Here is a 16,907-nt window from a genome sequence, read left to right as displayed (position 1 = left end):
AAGACATGATCCATAAATGATTCATATCTTTTTCCCCAAGTAAAATATAAATAAAATATAGAATACTAGCTTTGAAAACTTACAGCATTTAAGCAAAGCTGGTGGTATTCGCTTTATTGAAGTAATTGATAAAACTTTTGACTTATTTGTTAGTAAGCTTATCTCTGCTTTGTAAATGGAAAACAAAAATCTAAGGACACAGTACAATTTGACCTTAAGTATGAGTCTCCTAAATTCAGTTTTATTTTATTGGATTCCATAGAGTTCTGGTGCTGCAAAGTGCACTGTGGAGTCAAGAATCAGACACTTGTGACTATGAGGATTATTCTGATTATTCATTGAAGCAACAGATTCTGTAACAAAACACTTCCAGATAGGGATCTTAAATTGTATGACTCTAACATGGGAGATGATTCTAAGGAGCTCATGTCCCCTTGCATGAACAATCACTTTGGCTTAACATGTTTCTGTTCGAATAGAAAGGTACAGAAAAGCAAAAAAAAAAAAAAATGTTTGACAAAACAATAGACAAACAAAAACCCAACAAAAAATGCCCACAAGCCACTGTGTCCTATGGGCTAGACTTGGAGGACTACACCTCACAGAATGAGATGTTGCAGTTCATCTCAGAGAAAGGTTCAGTGTGTATTAGGCGACTGCATATACAGTAATGAAAAGCACAGTCCAGAAATTGGGCTTATACTAAAATAAGAAAGTGTAGAGTTGCAAGTTTTCTAAGACTGTTTGGTAATGAAATGCAATATGATACCTAATAACCTTGAACAAAATGTTTGTAATTATTTTGAGCTAAGAGGGAGAATTAGTTCATGGTAATGCCCCACGGTTATATTTTTAATTTGTTTATTTATATGGCAGAAGACATTTGAGATATTTCAGAGTGACTTTTTTGAAGAGTTTTAATTTAACTGGAAATTTTGAGGCTTGAAATTTTTATTTCAGCTTGGGAATAAAATGGATGTTAAAGCATAAAGTTGGTTCATGCAATGATTGTTTTAATTTTCTGTATTATTCCTTAAAAATCAGCTAACATGCCACATACTATATGTGGGAGTGCTTCTCTTGTCTTTCACACAGCATCAGAGTTTATACCTGTGCAAAGAGTTTGCAAGGCTACATTTGCCATTCTGATTTAGAAGCTCTTCATATTTACTTACTCAAATGTAAACAGTAACTTGAGTGCAAAGCACTTGACCCTGCGCTCAGAGAAACAGAGCTGAAGTGGCAAATGGGATTAAGACAAGAACAAATTTGTATCATGGAATTTCTTCCAGATTATTTCACCTGATGTCATAAAAAAATTACCTGACAAGGTGTTCAGATATACACATTGCCTAGATCAAAGTTCTGGCTAATTGCTTTCCAGTAAGATGTATTAAAAATTACTAAAGAAACATAGTTCCTCCTGTAGGAAGAAAGTATTACTTTCCTCAGTAAACCTAAGTAATATTCTCCTCACAGGCACACAAGGTAAATCTTTGCAGAAGTAGGTATATTTCACTGGATTATTTTAATGTGTTCTTGCTGAAGAATGTCAAGATATTTCTTTAGTTGAAAGGTGGCTCCAGAAATGCACGATGCTTAGGCAGTATCTGTAATACAAATCATGAGAAGCCTGTATTTTAATGGGCACTAATTTATTCTGAATTTATGATGTATCACAATCATTAGAAGGAAGATGCTTCACATTACTAGGTGGAGAATGAAGTTTCTGCCAGTGGCAGGTTGTTTTATTTCTTCACAGCAGGTAAAAAACCCCTCCCTTGTTCGAAAGCCATGCAAATACTATCTTCAAGTGCAACAGGGTGGGACTAGGTCACCAAGCCACTTCATATTGCTTTTTGAAGCAGAGCTAAAATACTCCTTGTTCATGTAAGCAGACCCAACCTAGACTTGCCCACCCACACATTTTCAGAAAACCTTGTCTATGGAGGTGTATCCTCTGCTGCTACAAGGGAAAGGACCATGTAGAGAATGTTATAAACATTGTTTCCTCTCTAGTCCAGCCAAAATGCAAATGCCATAAAGGCCTTTGTTCAAGTCCCTCATAATATATTTCTTTTCCATTGTCCAAGCCCCAGGCTTCTTCTACTAGTTTTTCATGACTCTTTGACTCCTAACTTGGTCATAATTTATGATAATTTTGGTTGAGTCTACAAAGTAAATGACAAGTGACAATACACGGAGAACACTAAAAATTTGAAAGATCATCAAGTAAAGCTCTTTCTAATGTAGATTCTAATGTAGGAAATCTAGAAGTGACAGCTCAATGGCAAATTCAACTCTGATGAGAAAAAAATATATGAGGTGGATATGGGAATACGCAGAGATAAACTGAACTACTCAGATGTAAAGATTTTAAAAATGTATCTGATTTCTCCTTCAGTTTTACTGGATAGAGTTATTCTGAGTCATGTATTTGGCTGTAGAAGGCTAGAGAGATGCAAGGAAAATAGAATGAGGAGAGAAGAAATTAGAAGCCACTCTTAAATTATTGATTAATCAGTAAATATTTTCCTGAATATTATTTTTAGAAAGCAGTTAAATTTGGGTTGTCTTAAATTTAAGCAAATTGGAAATAGCAGGCTCATAAAATGGTTGGGTTGGAAGTCTTTGAGAATTTTGTATGTGTTGACTTAGTTGTCCTCAAAGTTTCCACTTCTTTTAGCATGTAATAAAGGCTACTAATTTGAGCACATTTGCAATGAAAATGCATTGAAAAATGAAAAACATCACATAAATCTTGTTACTGTTTTGGATCAAGAGTTATTTTGACAACTTTTGGCTGTTCATTATTCTAATTTTGATTTTTTTTTTTTATCATGTTTCTAGGCATTTAAAAGTTTATATTGCTTTTAGTCTTTTTGACCAGGAAGACAATTATTCAGCGTTAGTTTACATATTATTGTATAGTTTAACAGATTTTTCTCAATATGAACACGTTATTTTTTCACTTGTTTGGAAACAGGGGAAAAAACAAAGTAAATGAAGCTTCACAAAGATTCTCAGTTTTAATTGGCAACTGAATGTATTTTGAAAAATAGTGGGAAAAATGTAATTTCTGTGTCTATTATGATCCCATTAATACACTACTACTGTCTGCACTTACACTCTAAATAGGTGCCAAAAACACAAATAAATTCCCTTCTCCCTTCTGGTTTTTTTTGTCATTTCTCTTCCCCTCACTCTTGCCTTTTCCCCTTTCCCTCCCTGTTCCCATTCCCTCAGCACATAGGGAAATACATATTATTAAATATTTATTATATTACTAAATATAATATTTTATTATCAAAATATTTAGAAATGTTCTAATTTATGGTTTGTAAAGGAATTTGGGAAATTGTCTCACTTAGGCTTCTAAATGTTAGCACTGAAAGCAACCAAATTTCATTGGATATTATTAAAAGAATGTAATTTAAAAGATTAAATAATGATTTACCTTTTTTTTCTAAAAAATAGTGTTTAAGCCTGATGATACTAATGTGTTAAATGCATCTGGAAATAATCTTACAATGTTATTGACAATGGCCTAAATTTGATTACTTCTCTGGACACTTCCAAGTTATGAATACATCCAGATTTATACTTCTCATCACATTTATTCTAAGTATGTAGATGAGATTTAATGATCCACTCATGATCCATAAGTCACAGTAAGTGGTCCACAGAAACATCATAGGTAGTAGATTCAGTATTTTCAACTTGAAGTTTAATTATACAGGGCAAAATTGGGACCAGAAAGGAATATGATAGAAGAACAACTGAAAAAAAACAAGTGTTTTGTGCTTTCTCTGAAATTACATATTATTGTCTGTAACAGTATATAAGGAATCATTTCCAAGTTGAGTTAGTTATAATATTATTCTAGAAGAAAACAAATAAACTGTAGGATGAGGTGCAAGATGAAAATGAGATATTGTATGAACTTTATTATGATGAGCAACTTGTAGAAGACAGAGAAATCCAAATGACAATATTAATCTTAACTGAAGTTGGCCGAACTTTTCAGTTCAGATAATGAATGCATTATCTGAAAAATGTACTGATTTGAGTTGGAGACAATATACCCTATATTCCAAAGAACTATTCAATAGCCTGGGCTATTGTATTTGTTACGACTTTTTGCTCTCTAAAATTCTGCTAGGCAGAATTGACAAAGTTAATTGTTCTGCTTCCAGGAAAAGTAGCCAGGGATTTTTAAGTAGGGGTATAAAAATAATGACTGATAATAGGGAATACTAAATAGGAAGTGGCAATTAATGAACATTTACAAATATTGTGTTCACATGTGCATACACGGATTTTTAGAAGACAGTCATTCCTCAAAGAGGAAGGAAGTAAGAAGAAAATGAAAACCTTTGTAACTATGCAATAACATGGTTTACGAAAAGTGTCTATGAGGAATTAAAATAAATATTTGCATGAACTCTTCAGTTTGGTTATTCTGTCTTTTTTTTGTTTTATTTTGATTCTTTGATTCAGACAACTGATTCCCAACAGTTGTCTCTTAGATTAACTACATATCTCTTATTTTCAAGTTGCTATATTTATAATTGTTACAGTGGTAGAGTGTAACCTCTGCCTTTTTTTTTCAGTTTCATAATCTTCAGAAAATCACCCCGCCTTTGTAACAGCAGAATATACAGAACTTGTTAGGCAATCTGGTTCACAGTTAGCAAGCTGTAAAGACAAGTTTGATAGCTAAAAATTGTAACCTGCTTTGGAAAGGCACAAAGTACTGAAAACTAAGTCTTCAATGAGAAATTTCCAAGTTCTTTTAAAGTGAAAGAATGAGTTCAGAAGGTTTCAGGTGAAAAATACTTATATATGGGCTAAGTGCCTTCTATTATCCCTGGAAAAAAACAACCCATTTTTATCATTGAGTCCATCAATCAGATGAGGGAAAGCATTGGGTATTTTTGGTTTTATGAGTGTCTTTGTGTGAGCATGTAGTCTCCATGTCTGACCATAACAGCTCTTTAACAGAGACAGAAAAACTATTAGATAGAAATACTGGTTAGCTATAAGTAAACCTCTAATTTCTGATTAGTGCTAATTTCCCTTTGTTCCCTGAAAGTAGACCTAGTAGGGTTTTTTTTTAAATATTCAGAAATGGGATGCTTTCTGTTCATGTGCTCAAACACAGAATTGAACTTAGGCTTTCATATCAGCCGTCCATAGAGAAAGAATGATAACACTCCAAAGATGATATCTCTAAAAAGACCCGACTACACATTTTCATGAGAACATTTGCGTTATGACTCATGAAATACCTTAGAGTTATGCCTCATGACATTCCTAATGAATCCCTGAAAGAAAGGGAAATTTAATTTATTATTACCTTCTATAGTGTATACTGCTGTAGATAATTACATTTACTAATATTTATATATTAGTATTATTATCTTTTCTGTATTTCCAGGAGGGAATAGTGAATAAGTCCTTGTTTGGTTTTTCATTTGAAGGAGAAGTTGCTTTTAATGGCACAGGTTCATTGTGCATTTAACAGTAATATTATTTAAGTGAAATGCCCACACATTTTTTGAGTCAGAAAAGCTATTTTAAATTTAGAATCATGCAAGCCTATGACATCCTGAGGACTTAATTGCTGTTAAATACTAAGCTTTAAAATTCATTGTCTTTTCTTCTGCAGAAAACTTTCATTAATTTTTCCCAGTACCTCATTACTTGCCACTTGCCAGTTTTCTAATGTTCTTGTTGATACATTACATGCTCAAGTTACAAGCTGGTTGCTTTGGTTTTCTGTGGAGAAATTAGCATTTTTCTGAGAAGATTATTTGCAATGCACATATCATGCACTGATGCTATTTCCAGCTATCCCCTTTACAGAGGCATGCAGGCCATTGTTGGAATAATATGTACTTGGTGTTACAGTGTCTCTGTTTACAACTCTCTTATAGGTGCTTTTGTTCCATCTCATCATTAGCTTGTTCTCTCCTTTCTTCTTTCTTGTTTCTTACCCTTTTCTAAGTTGAAAGACTAGTTTTTGAAAATATGTATGCATGGGCTTCACTCTCTACTCAGTGATATTGAAGGTAACAGGAAACCAAATACAAGAAAAGCTTTAAAAATACTGAAAGGTCTTTCTGCATCTGATTTCTGTTAATAATAAAGATGTCAATGTGAAATTTGGGCAGTTAATTTTGTGACAGTACTTTTTTAGTCAATGACCATATATGTTTCTGAAATCTGCTGAGTGTTCAGTAGCTCATAGAATTACACTTATTTCCTACTAAATATGATGAAGTTTTATACTTCTCGTTTCAAAAAAAGTCATAATTTATCTTAAAGTCTTCTGCATTTTGACCAAGTGTTTTAGTCTTTCATGAAAAAAATTCTGCAGCACAGCATGCAAAACATAATTAATATAAAGCATTGATGCATATCCATGTAAATAATAATCAGCATGGCTACTCCTTGATTAAAAAGTGGGCATTTTTCCAACTTTTTAAAATTCACAGTTATAGAGTAATTTGCTAACTTGAAGACATTTTCTAAATTACGTGGCCCATAACTCCATACACATTTGCGCCCTAATGAACAAGAAAAAAACCTGCCAGCCAAACAAGAGCTTTAATCAAAATATGTAAAGCCCTTGATTCATGTCTCTGATGTATTGCTAGAAAAAAACAAAATACCAAAGCAGATCAAGGGTTTGTGATTCCTCCATAAAAGCAATACATGCAGAGCAAGTACCAGCACCACTGATTGCTAATTTTGTTTCTCCTGAACATTTCAGGAAAAAAACAGCTTATATTTGTAGTCAGACATATGTGTTTCTGACTTGAGCACTTCATTTCAAAACTTGGAGACATAACCTTTTTGGGAGGAGGAACCACGAGGAAGCAGCTGGAGTGCTTAGCACTCTTCCATCAGTCAAGCTCCTATGTGTAACCACACACACAATTACTGCATTTCTTATATATCTCCTAAGGAATAGATGAAGGTCAAATTAATCTTCATTAGCGATTAAAAGATAAAAACTTGATAGAATACAAGGCCTCTTCAGGACACAAGTGAGAACGTGAGCATTTAGGGTAATGACACTGAGAGCAGGGGAAGTGGAGAGCAAGGTTTGATGGATAGTTGAACGAGTGAGTGCATTGTCCCTGGCAGCTTGAGCTTTTAGCTGCTGAGCTCTCCCAACTCATAGATTAACAACCCTAACTCAGTGTTACACATTTCTGTTTGGTGGTATTTGCTGCAAGTGCATTTTTTCTCATTGTCAGTGTTACTTTGCCAGGGTTTCTGTGTTATCTAGGTTTATGGAATCGGTGCAGCCAGTTGTAAATGTTATATGAAATGGAAAAAAAAAAATACAGCCAAATGCGCAGAGGAACTACAGAGAAAACTTTCCAACAATTCTTGAACTAATTTACCTTCATTGCTGTTACACAAATACATAGGATGTGTCAGAAATGCAGGTTACCATTCCCAGAAACATGACAAATACAAATATACAAAATAATACAAAAATAGTTGAATGACATTTTAATATTTTTTTTCTGCCTAAAGCCTGTCCAAGAGTACTGAAAGAATTTAGCCAAAGGTTTTTGAATGAGAGATAGTATTGTCACAGAATGCGTAATATTTTGACTTGGTCCTCCTTGAGAAAAACAGCATATTTTGTAAGTATTTTCCAAGTTAATGAACGGGTTTTAAGCATTTTGAGTTCCTTTTCCTCTGAATACCAGAGATAGGATTCCAATAGTAGTACTAAGTACTTGCTTAAAGCCTTTGTGATTGGAGGAGTTTTTGTTAGAAGGCTTCATATTTTATTAAAAAAAAAAAAAGGAAAGAGAAAAAGAAAGTTGGGCTGATCTTATCAAATAGTTTATACTAATATTAATTCTTGGAGCTCCTTGGGCTTTTCTAGCCTTCTAGGAAACAGAAATAAAAGATAAACCTTGACTGGAAAGACAGCTGCATTGACTCTGCAGAGCAGATGGCTGAAAATGTGTTTAAACCACTTGACTTGACAGGATGCAATCTACAATGTAACATTAGTGCAATTTGAGGTATTATTACATTTATTTGCAACTTCTTTCAGCAATTCATTTAAATAAATGTCATAGTGTTCAGACTGAGTCATCCCATGTTGCTTTGGGTTGATGACACTATGAACACTGCAATGACATTGTCAATATATGTTAAAAAAAATTACCTTTTTATCAGGAAAGTTTATCTCTAGTTCCATACTAAAATTCATGGAGGTAGCAAAATAAAAAGCATAAATGCTCTGGCAATATGCAAAACGAGCAACAGAATGATCTTTAATTATATCACTGTATTACGACAGTGAGAAATCAAGCTAGGACAAATGGAGCAGCTCCTCCTAGAAGCTAAGGCACATGGAGAACAGGGAGGTGATTCAGGACAGCCAGCATGGCTGCACAAAGGCAAGTCCTGCCTGACCAACCTATTGGCCTTCTATGAAGGAGTGACTTTATCTGTGGACAAGGGAAGGTTTACAGATGTCATCTCCCTGGATTTCTGTAAATTCTTTGACCCGATCCCCCACAACATCCTTGTCTCTAAACTGGAGAGAGATGGACTTGATGAGTGGACTCTTAGATAGATAAGGAATTGGTTGGACAGCCACATCCAGAGGGCTCAGGGTCAATGGCTCAGAGTCCTGATGGACAACTGTGACACATGCTGTCCCTCAGGTGTCTGCACTGGGGCCTTATTTAATATTATAGTAAATTATAATATTTAATATCTTCATTAATGACAGGGATGAAGGGATCAAGTGCACCCTCAGCAAGTTTGCAGATGACACTGAGCTGAGTGGTGCAGTTGACACACCTGAAGCACAGGATGTCATCCAGACGGACCTGGACAAGCTGGAGCAGTGGGCCCAAGGGAATCTCATGTGGTTTGACAAGGCCAAGTGCCAGGTGCTGCACCTGGGTCAGGGCAACCCCTGGTATCAACACAGGCTGGGGATGAACAGATCAGAGCACCCCTGCTGAGAAGGACTCGGGGGTGCTGGTGGAGGAGAGGCTGGACACAAGCCAGCCCTGTGTGCTTGCAGCACAGAAAGTCACTTGTGTCCTGGGCTGCATCAGAAGAAGTGCGGCCAGCATGGCGAGGAAGGGGATTCTGCCCTTCTGCCCCTCTGCTCTGCTCTGTTCTGCCCCTATACTCTGCAACCTGCAGTGCTGCATCCAGCTCTGGGGCCCCCAGCACAGGAAGGACATCGACCTGTTGGATCAAGTCCAGAGGAGGCCACCAAGATGATTAGATGGTTGGAGGATCTCTCCTGTGAGGAAAGACTGAGAGAATAGGGAAAAGAGGGCTGTGGGTGGCCTAATTGTGGCCTTCCAGTGCCTGAAGGGAACCTACAAGAAAGATTGGGAGATACCTTTTGCAAATGACCTTAAAGGGTCAGAAACAAGATGACTTTTAAAGTCCCTTCCAACCCAGGCCATTCTATGACTGTGATGGTATGATTTAGTTCCAGCCCCCCTGCCACGGGCAGGACGCCTGCCAGTAGACCAGATTGTTCAGAGCCGCATCCAACCTGGCCTAGAATACTCATGGGGAGGGGGCATCCACAGCTTCTCTGGGCAACTCCTTCCAGTGCCTCACCAGCCTCACAGGGAAGATTTTCTTCCCTACATCTAATCTAAATGTACTCTCTGCATCCACAATTTCTCTGTGCACAAGTGCAAGTAAATGCTCTCTTGAGCCATTGAGATAGAACTTAGGTGTCACACTATTATAGATTTTGTATGAAACATCATAAACAGCTCCAAAATGCATGTTCCCATCTCTGCTTACACAGCTGAAATGACTTTTGCCATCTTTCCCTTGGCATAATGACAAACAATGTGAAAAGTGGCTATTTTTTCTTTTCTTCTGAAGCTCAGCCCTTCCTGAGACTGTTTTTCAGTGGTACTGGTCACAGTTGCTGTCTTATACCTTCTCACAGCCTGGTCATTTGCCTGAAACAAAAAGATAGAAAACAAAAATACAGCTGTGAGAGTGTTAGCATATTATGATAATGGTCTTAAATTTGGTTTAGGGAGTATATAATCTTTTGTGGCTGATGGTTTGTAGGTGTTAAGGGAGAGATCAGAATAAATATTCTTGTGGGTCTCCTGACTTAACATCTGTTATGCAGTTACTTCAGGCTTCAGGAAAGCAGATACAGAGATCCTTTAGTGCATTAACATACATTAATGTATAGCAAGATTTTGGCAGTTTAATAGTATTTAAACAGTTTAATCTTCCTTCGTCTAAAAAGAAAAAATACACAAGGAATATAGACCCATGCTGGCACTTGAGCATTGCTTAAATAATAGTACGAGATGTTAAATGTGACTGAAATTTGTATAAGGCTATAAAACATATGATGGCAGGCAAACAGCTGGAATTTATGTAGATTCTATGTTAAGGTATGAATATGCATTATTTTATGAGACTTCATAACCAAGTGTATGCACAGATGTCAGAATAAAATGTTTAACCTACTTATCACATTGGAAGAGTTCCTAGACACTCAGGGAACTTAAACTTGCTTTCTGGCTTATAGAACAATTAATATTTCTCACATGCACAAATTTTAAATCAAAATACTGGAATAGCCATAAAGAAAACCTCAAATTAAGTGGAGATTAATTTCGTTGTAAATACACATAATTAACTTAAAGAAAATATCTCAAAGACAGTATTGTGTTTAAGGGTTTTTTAATTCATCATACATTCCAGATTTATGTCATTTGGAAGTATAGAGTCAGTCTCAGACGTCTTTGCCTTTCCTCTGGTGTCTGTATCTACTACCTACCTACATTAATACATCCATGTTTGAGCTCAGCTATTGGGTCTTGTAGGTGAAGCTAACATTAGGTGCTTTCATCTGGAAAGCTGTAACTTACAGTGCCGGTCTAACTGCCACAGTGAAGATCTGCAGAGATGCAGTTTTCTTGTTCCTGATGAGGAACTGTCTGTTAACAAACACTAAACAAATTTTTCATTTTCAATTTTGCAAATACTTCCATCTCATCACAGGAAGAAGAACTGGAAAATCATTTTAAAAATAATTTTAAAAATGATTATTTTGATATCTCTTAAGTGAATACTGTTACTGTGTTTAGCAACAAAAATTATTTTTTTTTAATTGCCTTAGATTTAATTTATTTTCAAAATTATAGCTGTTACTTGATCTTGGAATGAAACTTTGAGTTAAAAAGAGATTTCCAGTTAAAAGGGATTTTTTTTCTTTTGAGTCAGAGGAATTATTTATATTGTTTACATATTGCAAAAGGGCTTGCTTTCTAACGCAAACATGAGCCCAACCACTGATTTTCCAAACGTAGCTCTATAAATAAAAATAATTGTGTTTCACTGCTTTCTTCATATGGTCTCAAAGGGGAAAGCCTTGCTTGTCACAGTTCTGCTTAGTGATTCCCCTCAAATGGAAATGAAGAAATGTTAGGTATGTCACCATATAAGCTGTCAGTTAATGTTTTAGTGCTTCATAAGTGTTCCAAAGTCTTTTAATAAATCACAGGGCTGTTGTCTGTTTGGGTGTCCATTCCATGCTGTGGATATTTAAATCTGTTGGCTTCAATATACAGTTATGCTTAAGACTCCTGGGGACTCAAGCTATTTGATGAATATACAAACTGAGATCCAAACATCACTCAAATCTTTGCTTTCCAGTCAAGTTAATTTCAAGTTGATCTCTGTATTCATGAGCTGTTAGAAAAGACAGACAAGCACAGGCCAGTTCTATTGTAGAAGCTTATTTCCTTAAGGAAGGAAGCTAAAAATTGATCATTTGGCATATCCTTAAGACTTCTGTTGTGGATATGCAAATAGTAATTAACATTTGAAATCTATCAATAATAATACTGTAATACATTTAAGGTAATTCGAAGAGTGAAGTCCAAAATATAACTGTGCCTATGAAAGCACACTTAAATTTCATTGGATTTGGCTTTTCACAGCGTGAAGTTTATTCCTTTAGATATTTATAAAAACAGACACTTAAAACTGTCACCAGTACAGTGAATAACTTGCAGTGGACTCAGATGCAAATCAAGGTGTTCAACTTCATGTTAGGTGCCAGCTCTATCTTAAGTTTGAAATGCTTTGCTTTTTATGATGTTGGGGTTTTGGGGTTTTTTTTTTGGTTGTTTTTTTTTGTTTGTTTTGTTTTATTTTTTAAAATTTTTGTATTGGATAAGTTTCATTATTGCAAAAGTAAGACTATTCGTAATGATTTGGGCCAAATATAGTGTAATCAGATGCTATGCAGGTTTACCTAAAGAGCTTTGACAACCTCTTAATCTTGATATGTAGCACACCATCTATTCTAGCCATGGTTGTTCAAAAACATATAATGTATGTCATGCTAAATTGCACGTTAGCTGTTTGGTTAGTATGAATGTAATTATGCCATAAACTGAATTGCAATTGAAACTGAAAAATGAACCTGCAGCAATATTTTAAAAGTTTATAGGTCTTTATGCTAAACCACATTTTAGATTTTCCCGGACAGCCTATAGTCATCTTACTGCCATTAACACTCCCCTTTTGATGAGGCAAGGGAAAACAAGTCTCAGGGGCCAGAGATTTATGTTCTGGTTTGACAATATTTTTAAGCCCGTGTGTGGTTCTAAGTGGGGGTGCACGACATGCTGCAGTATTAAGTAATTTTAGTCTGCTTGCCAGAAGCTTCCTCCTGCTCTGTGGAGTTTTGATACCAGTCTCATACGTGAAATTCTTCAGTCCTTGCACTTTCAAAACTTCCATTGACCAATCTCGGTATTGATTGTTCGTGAGCTGTAACAATCCCTCTTGCTTGTCTGATGTCTTTAATCTTTTTATCCATCTCCATAACTAATCAATATTTATATTGTCATGGAGGCAGTATATCCACATCGAGTCTTGTGTCTGCAAACTCACAGAGTTTGTTTATAAGACAGATTGGTATAGAAACAATTTAACATTTTTCCAGATGGAAGAGTAAAGCATTTCAACATGTTGTAAATACAAAGATAGAGTTACCTGTTACCTGAAATTGCATTTTCTTTCTACCAACAGGTCCCATAAGCAGCATTTTGGTGAATAAGTATGGTAGCCGGCCTGTGATGATAGCAGGGGGTATCCTGTGTTCATTTGGAATGATTGCATCCTCTTTCTGCAATAGTGTCCTTGAACTCTACATATGTATCGGTGTGGTTGGAGGTAAGAGTCCTGTATAAGGTTATATTATGTTATGTTATATTGAACTATTTCTAATATTGTTCTACAAATAAGCCTCACTGATCAAGAGTTTTTTGTGTACAGATGCAATCCAAGAAGGCAGTAAGATCTGTTAATTTCAGCTACCTGAAATTAACTGGTATGATGTTGAATTTTTTCTAGGATAATACAGAAAAAACTGATGAATTTATTCAATAAATACTGCATATATGAATTCACATTCATTGTTTTAGCTTTCAATCATGTTGCACTGCAAACAGGGTGGCAGAGGCTAGCCAAATTCTAGTAGAATTGTGAAAGCTTGTACCAGCTTCCTGTAGGTCTGTACATACACATACCATCACAGAAAAGTATTACAACTTTCAGTTCAATAGTTTTCTGTTTAAAATCACCCAGGGTCAATCACCAAATAAAATTATTCATAATCATCTATCAAAGGTCTGAAGTAATGAAGTAAAATTATTGTCATGCCAGTAAATTAAAGAATCTCCTTATCAAAAGTTGTGGATTTTTTAAAATTCCCATCTCTGAATAAGGAAGGAGAGGTGCATATTGGCCGGTAATAAATGAATGAGATAATACTTGAATATTTGGGCTCATCTTCCTTTATGCTGGAACTAAAGGAGTCCTTCTTTCTTCAGTGATTAGTCCTTAAATCTCTTATTTTTGACATCCTAAACCTTGTACCTACTGAAAGAGTAGAGTCAGAGTCCAGGAATGGGCCTATTAGGGAAGAAAGCATCTCTCCTGTACCATCAAGCAGATCCATATCAGAGCTTATAGCTTAGATGTCTTAATACAGAGAGAAGGCCTAGAGGTTCAGCTTAGGGTTGTTTATACACTCAGCTGATGTGGATGGGTGGCCTGCTCCCATGTATGTCCTTTACAATTCCTTTATAATGACCTGGGGAAGGGGAACTGAATGTGCTGGAAAATAATTTGCCATTTTATGTTCCAGTTTTGCAGACAAGTTGGCTCTTAATTAGAGTTGGAAATAAGAAATTAGGAGATTTATGCATTTAAATAAACCCTGCATTCATTGTAGCTGAGGTGACATTTAATAGCTTTTGTCAAATGAGCCAAGAGAGAATTGTATTATACCTTAGCAAATATAAAAATGGTGAGTCAAGGCACTGATACCATCATTCTTCTGTATGTGATTCCTCTGTCTCTATTACTGCTGAAACAGAGCAAGGAGTTTTGGCTTTCAATGCAGTGCTACAGGGGGAAAATGACCAAATGCCACCCTGACACAGTCTTGGTTTTAACCCTCGCAGACAGCAATGAGGCTGTATTTCATTCTCTGATGCTAGTTGGTTTCTGTACTGAGAATCACTGGATTGGATATTGGTCATTTTAAAAATAATTTGAAAGAGGTGGGGTATGCTTTTCACTGCATGACCTGCAATAATATTGTCTTTTATGTGTTGTTTAGGTCTGGGTTTAGCATTCAACTTACAGCCTGCCTTGACCATGATTGGCAAGTATTTCTATAAGAAGCGTCCCATCGCTAATGGATTGGCGATGGCTGGAAGTCCAGTGTTTCTGAGCACATTGGCACCTCTCAATCAATTCCTCTTTAATGCTTTTGGCTGGAAAGGAAGCTTTCTTATTCTGGGAGGACTTCTTTTGAACTGCTGTGTGGCTGGGTCACTTATGAGACCTGTTGGACCAAAAAAAGTCCCTCCTATGAAAAAAGATGTTGAAAAAGGCACAGGAGATTCTGCCTTGCACAAAAACAACAAGAAGTCTTGTTGGCAAACTATGAATAAGTATCTAGATCTGTCCCTCTTCAAACACAGAGGGTTTCTGATATATTTGTCAGGAAATGTCATTATGTTTATTGGTTTCTTTGCTCCAATAGTATTCTTGGCTCCTTATGCCAAGCACAAAGGAATTGATGAATATTCTGCTGCATTTTTGCTCTCGATCTTAGCCTTTGTAGACATGTTTGCTAGGCCTTCCATGGGACTTGTAGCAAACTCCAGGTTTATCCGGCCAAAGATTCAGTATTTTTTTAGTTTTGCTGTCTTGTACAATGGTGTCTGTCATATCTTGTGCCCTCTGGCAAAAAATTACACTGGCTTGGTGATATATGCTGTGTTTTTTGGGTTTGCATTTGGAATGGTTAGCAGTGTTCTTTTTGAGACATTGATGGACCTTGTTGGAGCTGCCAGATTTTCCAGTGCAGTGGGACTCGTCACCATTGTGGAATGTTGTCCTGTGCTCATAGGCCCTCCTCTAGGAGGTAAGAATCTATTTCTTCCTATTTTTTCAGACATTACAGCATAAACTTGCAATGTAACATTGAATTAATATAAACATTGTTCTTTATGTTATTTAATGGTTTCACTGTGACTAGAAATGTACTGTAACAGCCTGATAGTAAAACGTAACTGCATCAGTTACTTTTCTCCAACCTAGGGGCAGCTTGAAGAGTGCTCACTTACGCTTGCTTAAACAACTTTAATTTGTCTAAACAGAGAGAATCGCCATTTCCAGAGAAAAAAAAATAGCAGGAAGGTGTCAGAAGGAACACAGGCATGCTCAGTTGTTCAGGCAGGGTGCGCACACAGTGGGATTCCATCATGGTGCTGTGGAGCATTGCGCCCTGGCATGATTTCCCACCCTATCTCTGCTCACAGCCAGTCCTTTAGCCTGTTTCTCTAGCCAAAAGATACAGGCAAGGCAATTCAGAGTGTGAACTGGCTGAAAGATCAGTGTTGCCAGCCTCTCTCTTTCAAGTGTAAAGGGAGCTTAAAGGGAGCTTAAAGGGAGCCTAGCTGTACAGCTTAGGCTATATTCATAACACTTGGGCTTCTAGCAACAAAAATGATGAAGTACAGAAAGTGTTTTCTGTTTGCTAGCTTTTTAGTCAGTATTCAGCTGATAGTAAGCTTTGTATTATTGAGATTTCTGCTGATATAAGATATTAAAATAGATGCTCAAATTTTATTGAGAAGCATTGGTGTGTATCTTGGTGTGTGTGTGTTGCAGTATAAGCCCAACAATACAAGAATATAAAGATAGTGAGATTGGCAGCCTTATGAACATATACCATACTCACATTAGCACTGCCTCAGAAGTCAGCAAAATTATGTGTGCCTAAAAGCATTTATACATACAGAAGTACTTCAAATTACTCTCAGTATTTCTACAAAAAATAACATTTTTGTGTGCAATTCTAAATATGCCAAAACAATTCCACTCACTTCAGTACAATAATATTTTTGCAAATAAATTTTTAATACTTCTAAAGGCATTCCATAATTTTCTCATCATTTAACAGACAAATCCACTCTGGTAGAGCAAAATATATTCTCACACAGACTCTTTCTATGCCACCTAGTGGGGGGTCTGAGCCTGTAACCACTGGAGTCCAACCTTTTCAGTCAGGTTCAGCATCAACTCAAATCTAATATTTATGGAGCAGTAGCTTCCACAGTTATTTATTTTTCAGTATATTAGGTTTTCTGGAGTTTTGGAAAACATTTGTTTGTGCTATAACACTATGAATAATTGATTTAACTTGTTAAACAGAGGCAACAAAGGGGATGAAAACATGGAAAAGCTAAGCTCCAGTTTTGACTACTTCATATCCTTTAAACTAGTATGCTGAAGCAATGCTAATTCAGAATTTTGTTTTTTAA

General features: G+C 36.1%; 1 protein-coding gene across 2 annotated transcripts in view; it reads left to right on the top strand.

Annotated features, from left to right (window-relative positions):
- The window catches only part of SLC16A7 (solute carrier family 16 member 7), an 86,139-nt gene that overhangs the window by 57,673 nt on the left and 11,559 nt on the right, over window positions 1-16,907 (top strand). For both annotated transcript variants that reach the window (XM_042017887.1, XM_042017888.1), the window contains exons 3-4: window positions 13,096-13,239; window positions 14,693-15,505. In XM_042017887.1, coding sequence (XP_041873821.1) covers window positions 13,096-13,239; window positions 14,693-15,505 — 957 coding nt within the window. The remainder of the gene's footprint in view (window positions 1-13,095; window positions 13,240-14,692; window positions 15,506-16,907) is intronic.

Source organism: Corvus kubaryi, unplaced genomic scaffold (genome assembly GCF_017639235.1).
Source record: "Corvus kubaryi isolate FWS band 111438036 unplaced genomic scaffold, C.kubaryi_AGA036_p1.0 137, whole genome shotgun sequence".
Classification (NCBI taxonomy): domain Eukaryota; kingdom Metazoa; phylum Chordata; class Aves; order Passeriformes; family Corvidae; genus Corvus; species Corvus kubaryi.
Note: the sequence above shows the minus strand (reverse complement) of the source record. Positions and strands in the feature narration are given on the sequence as shown.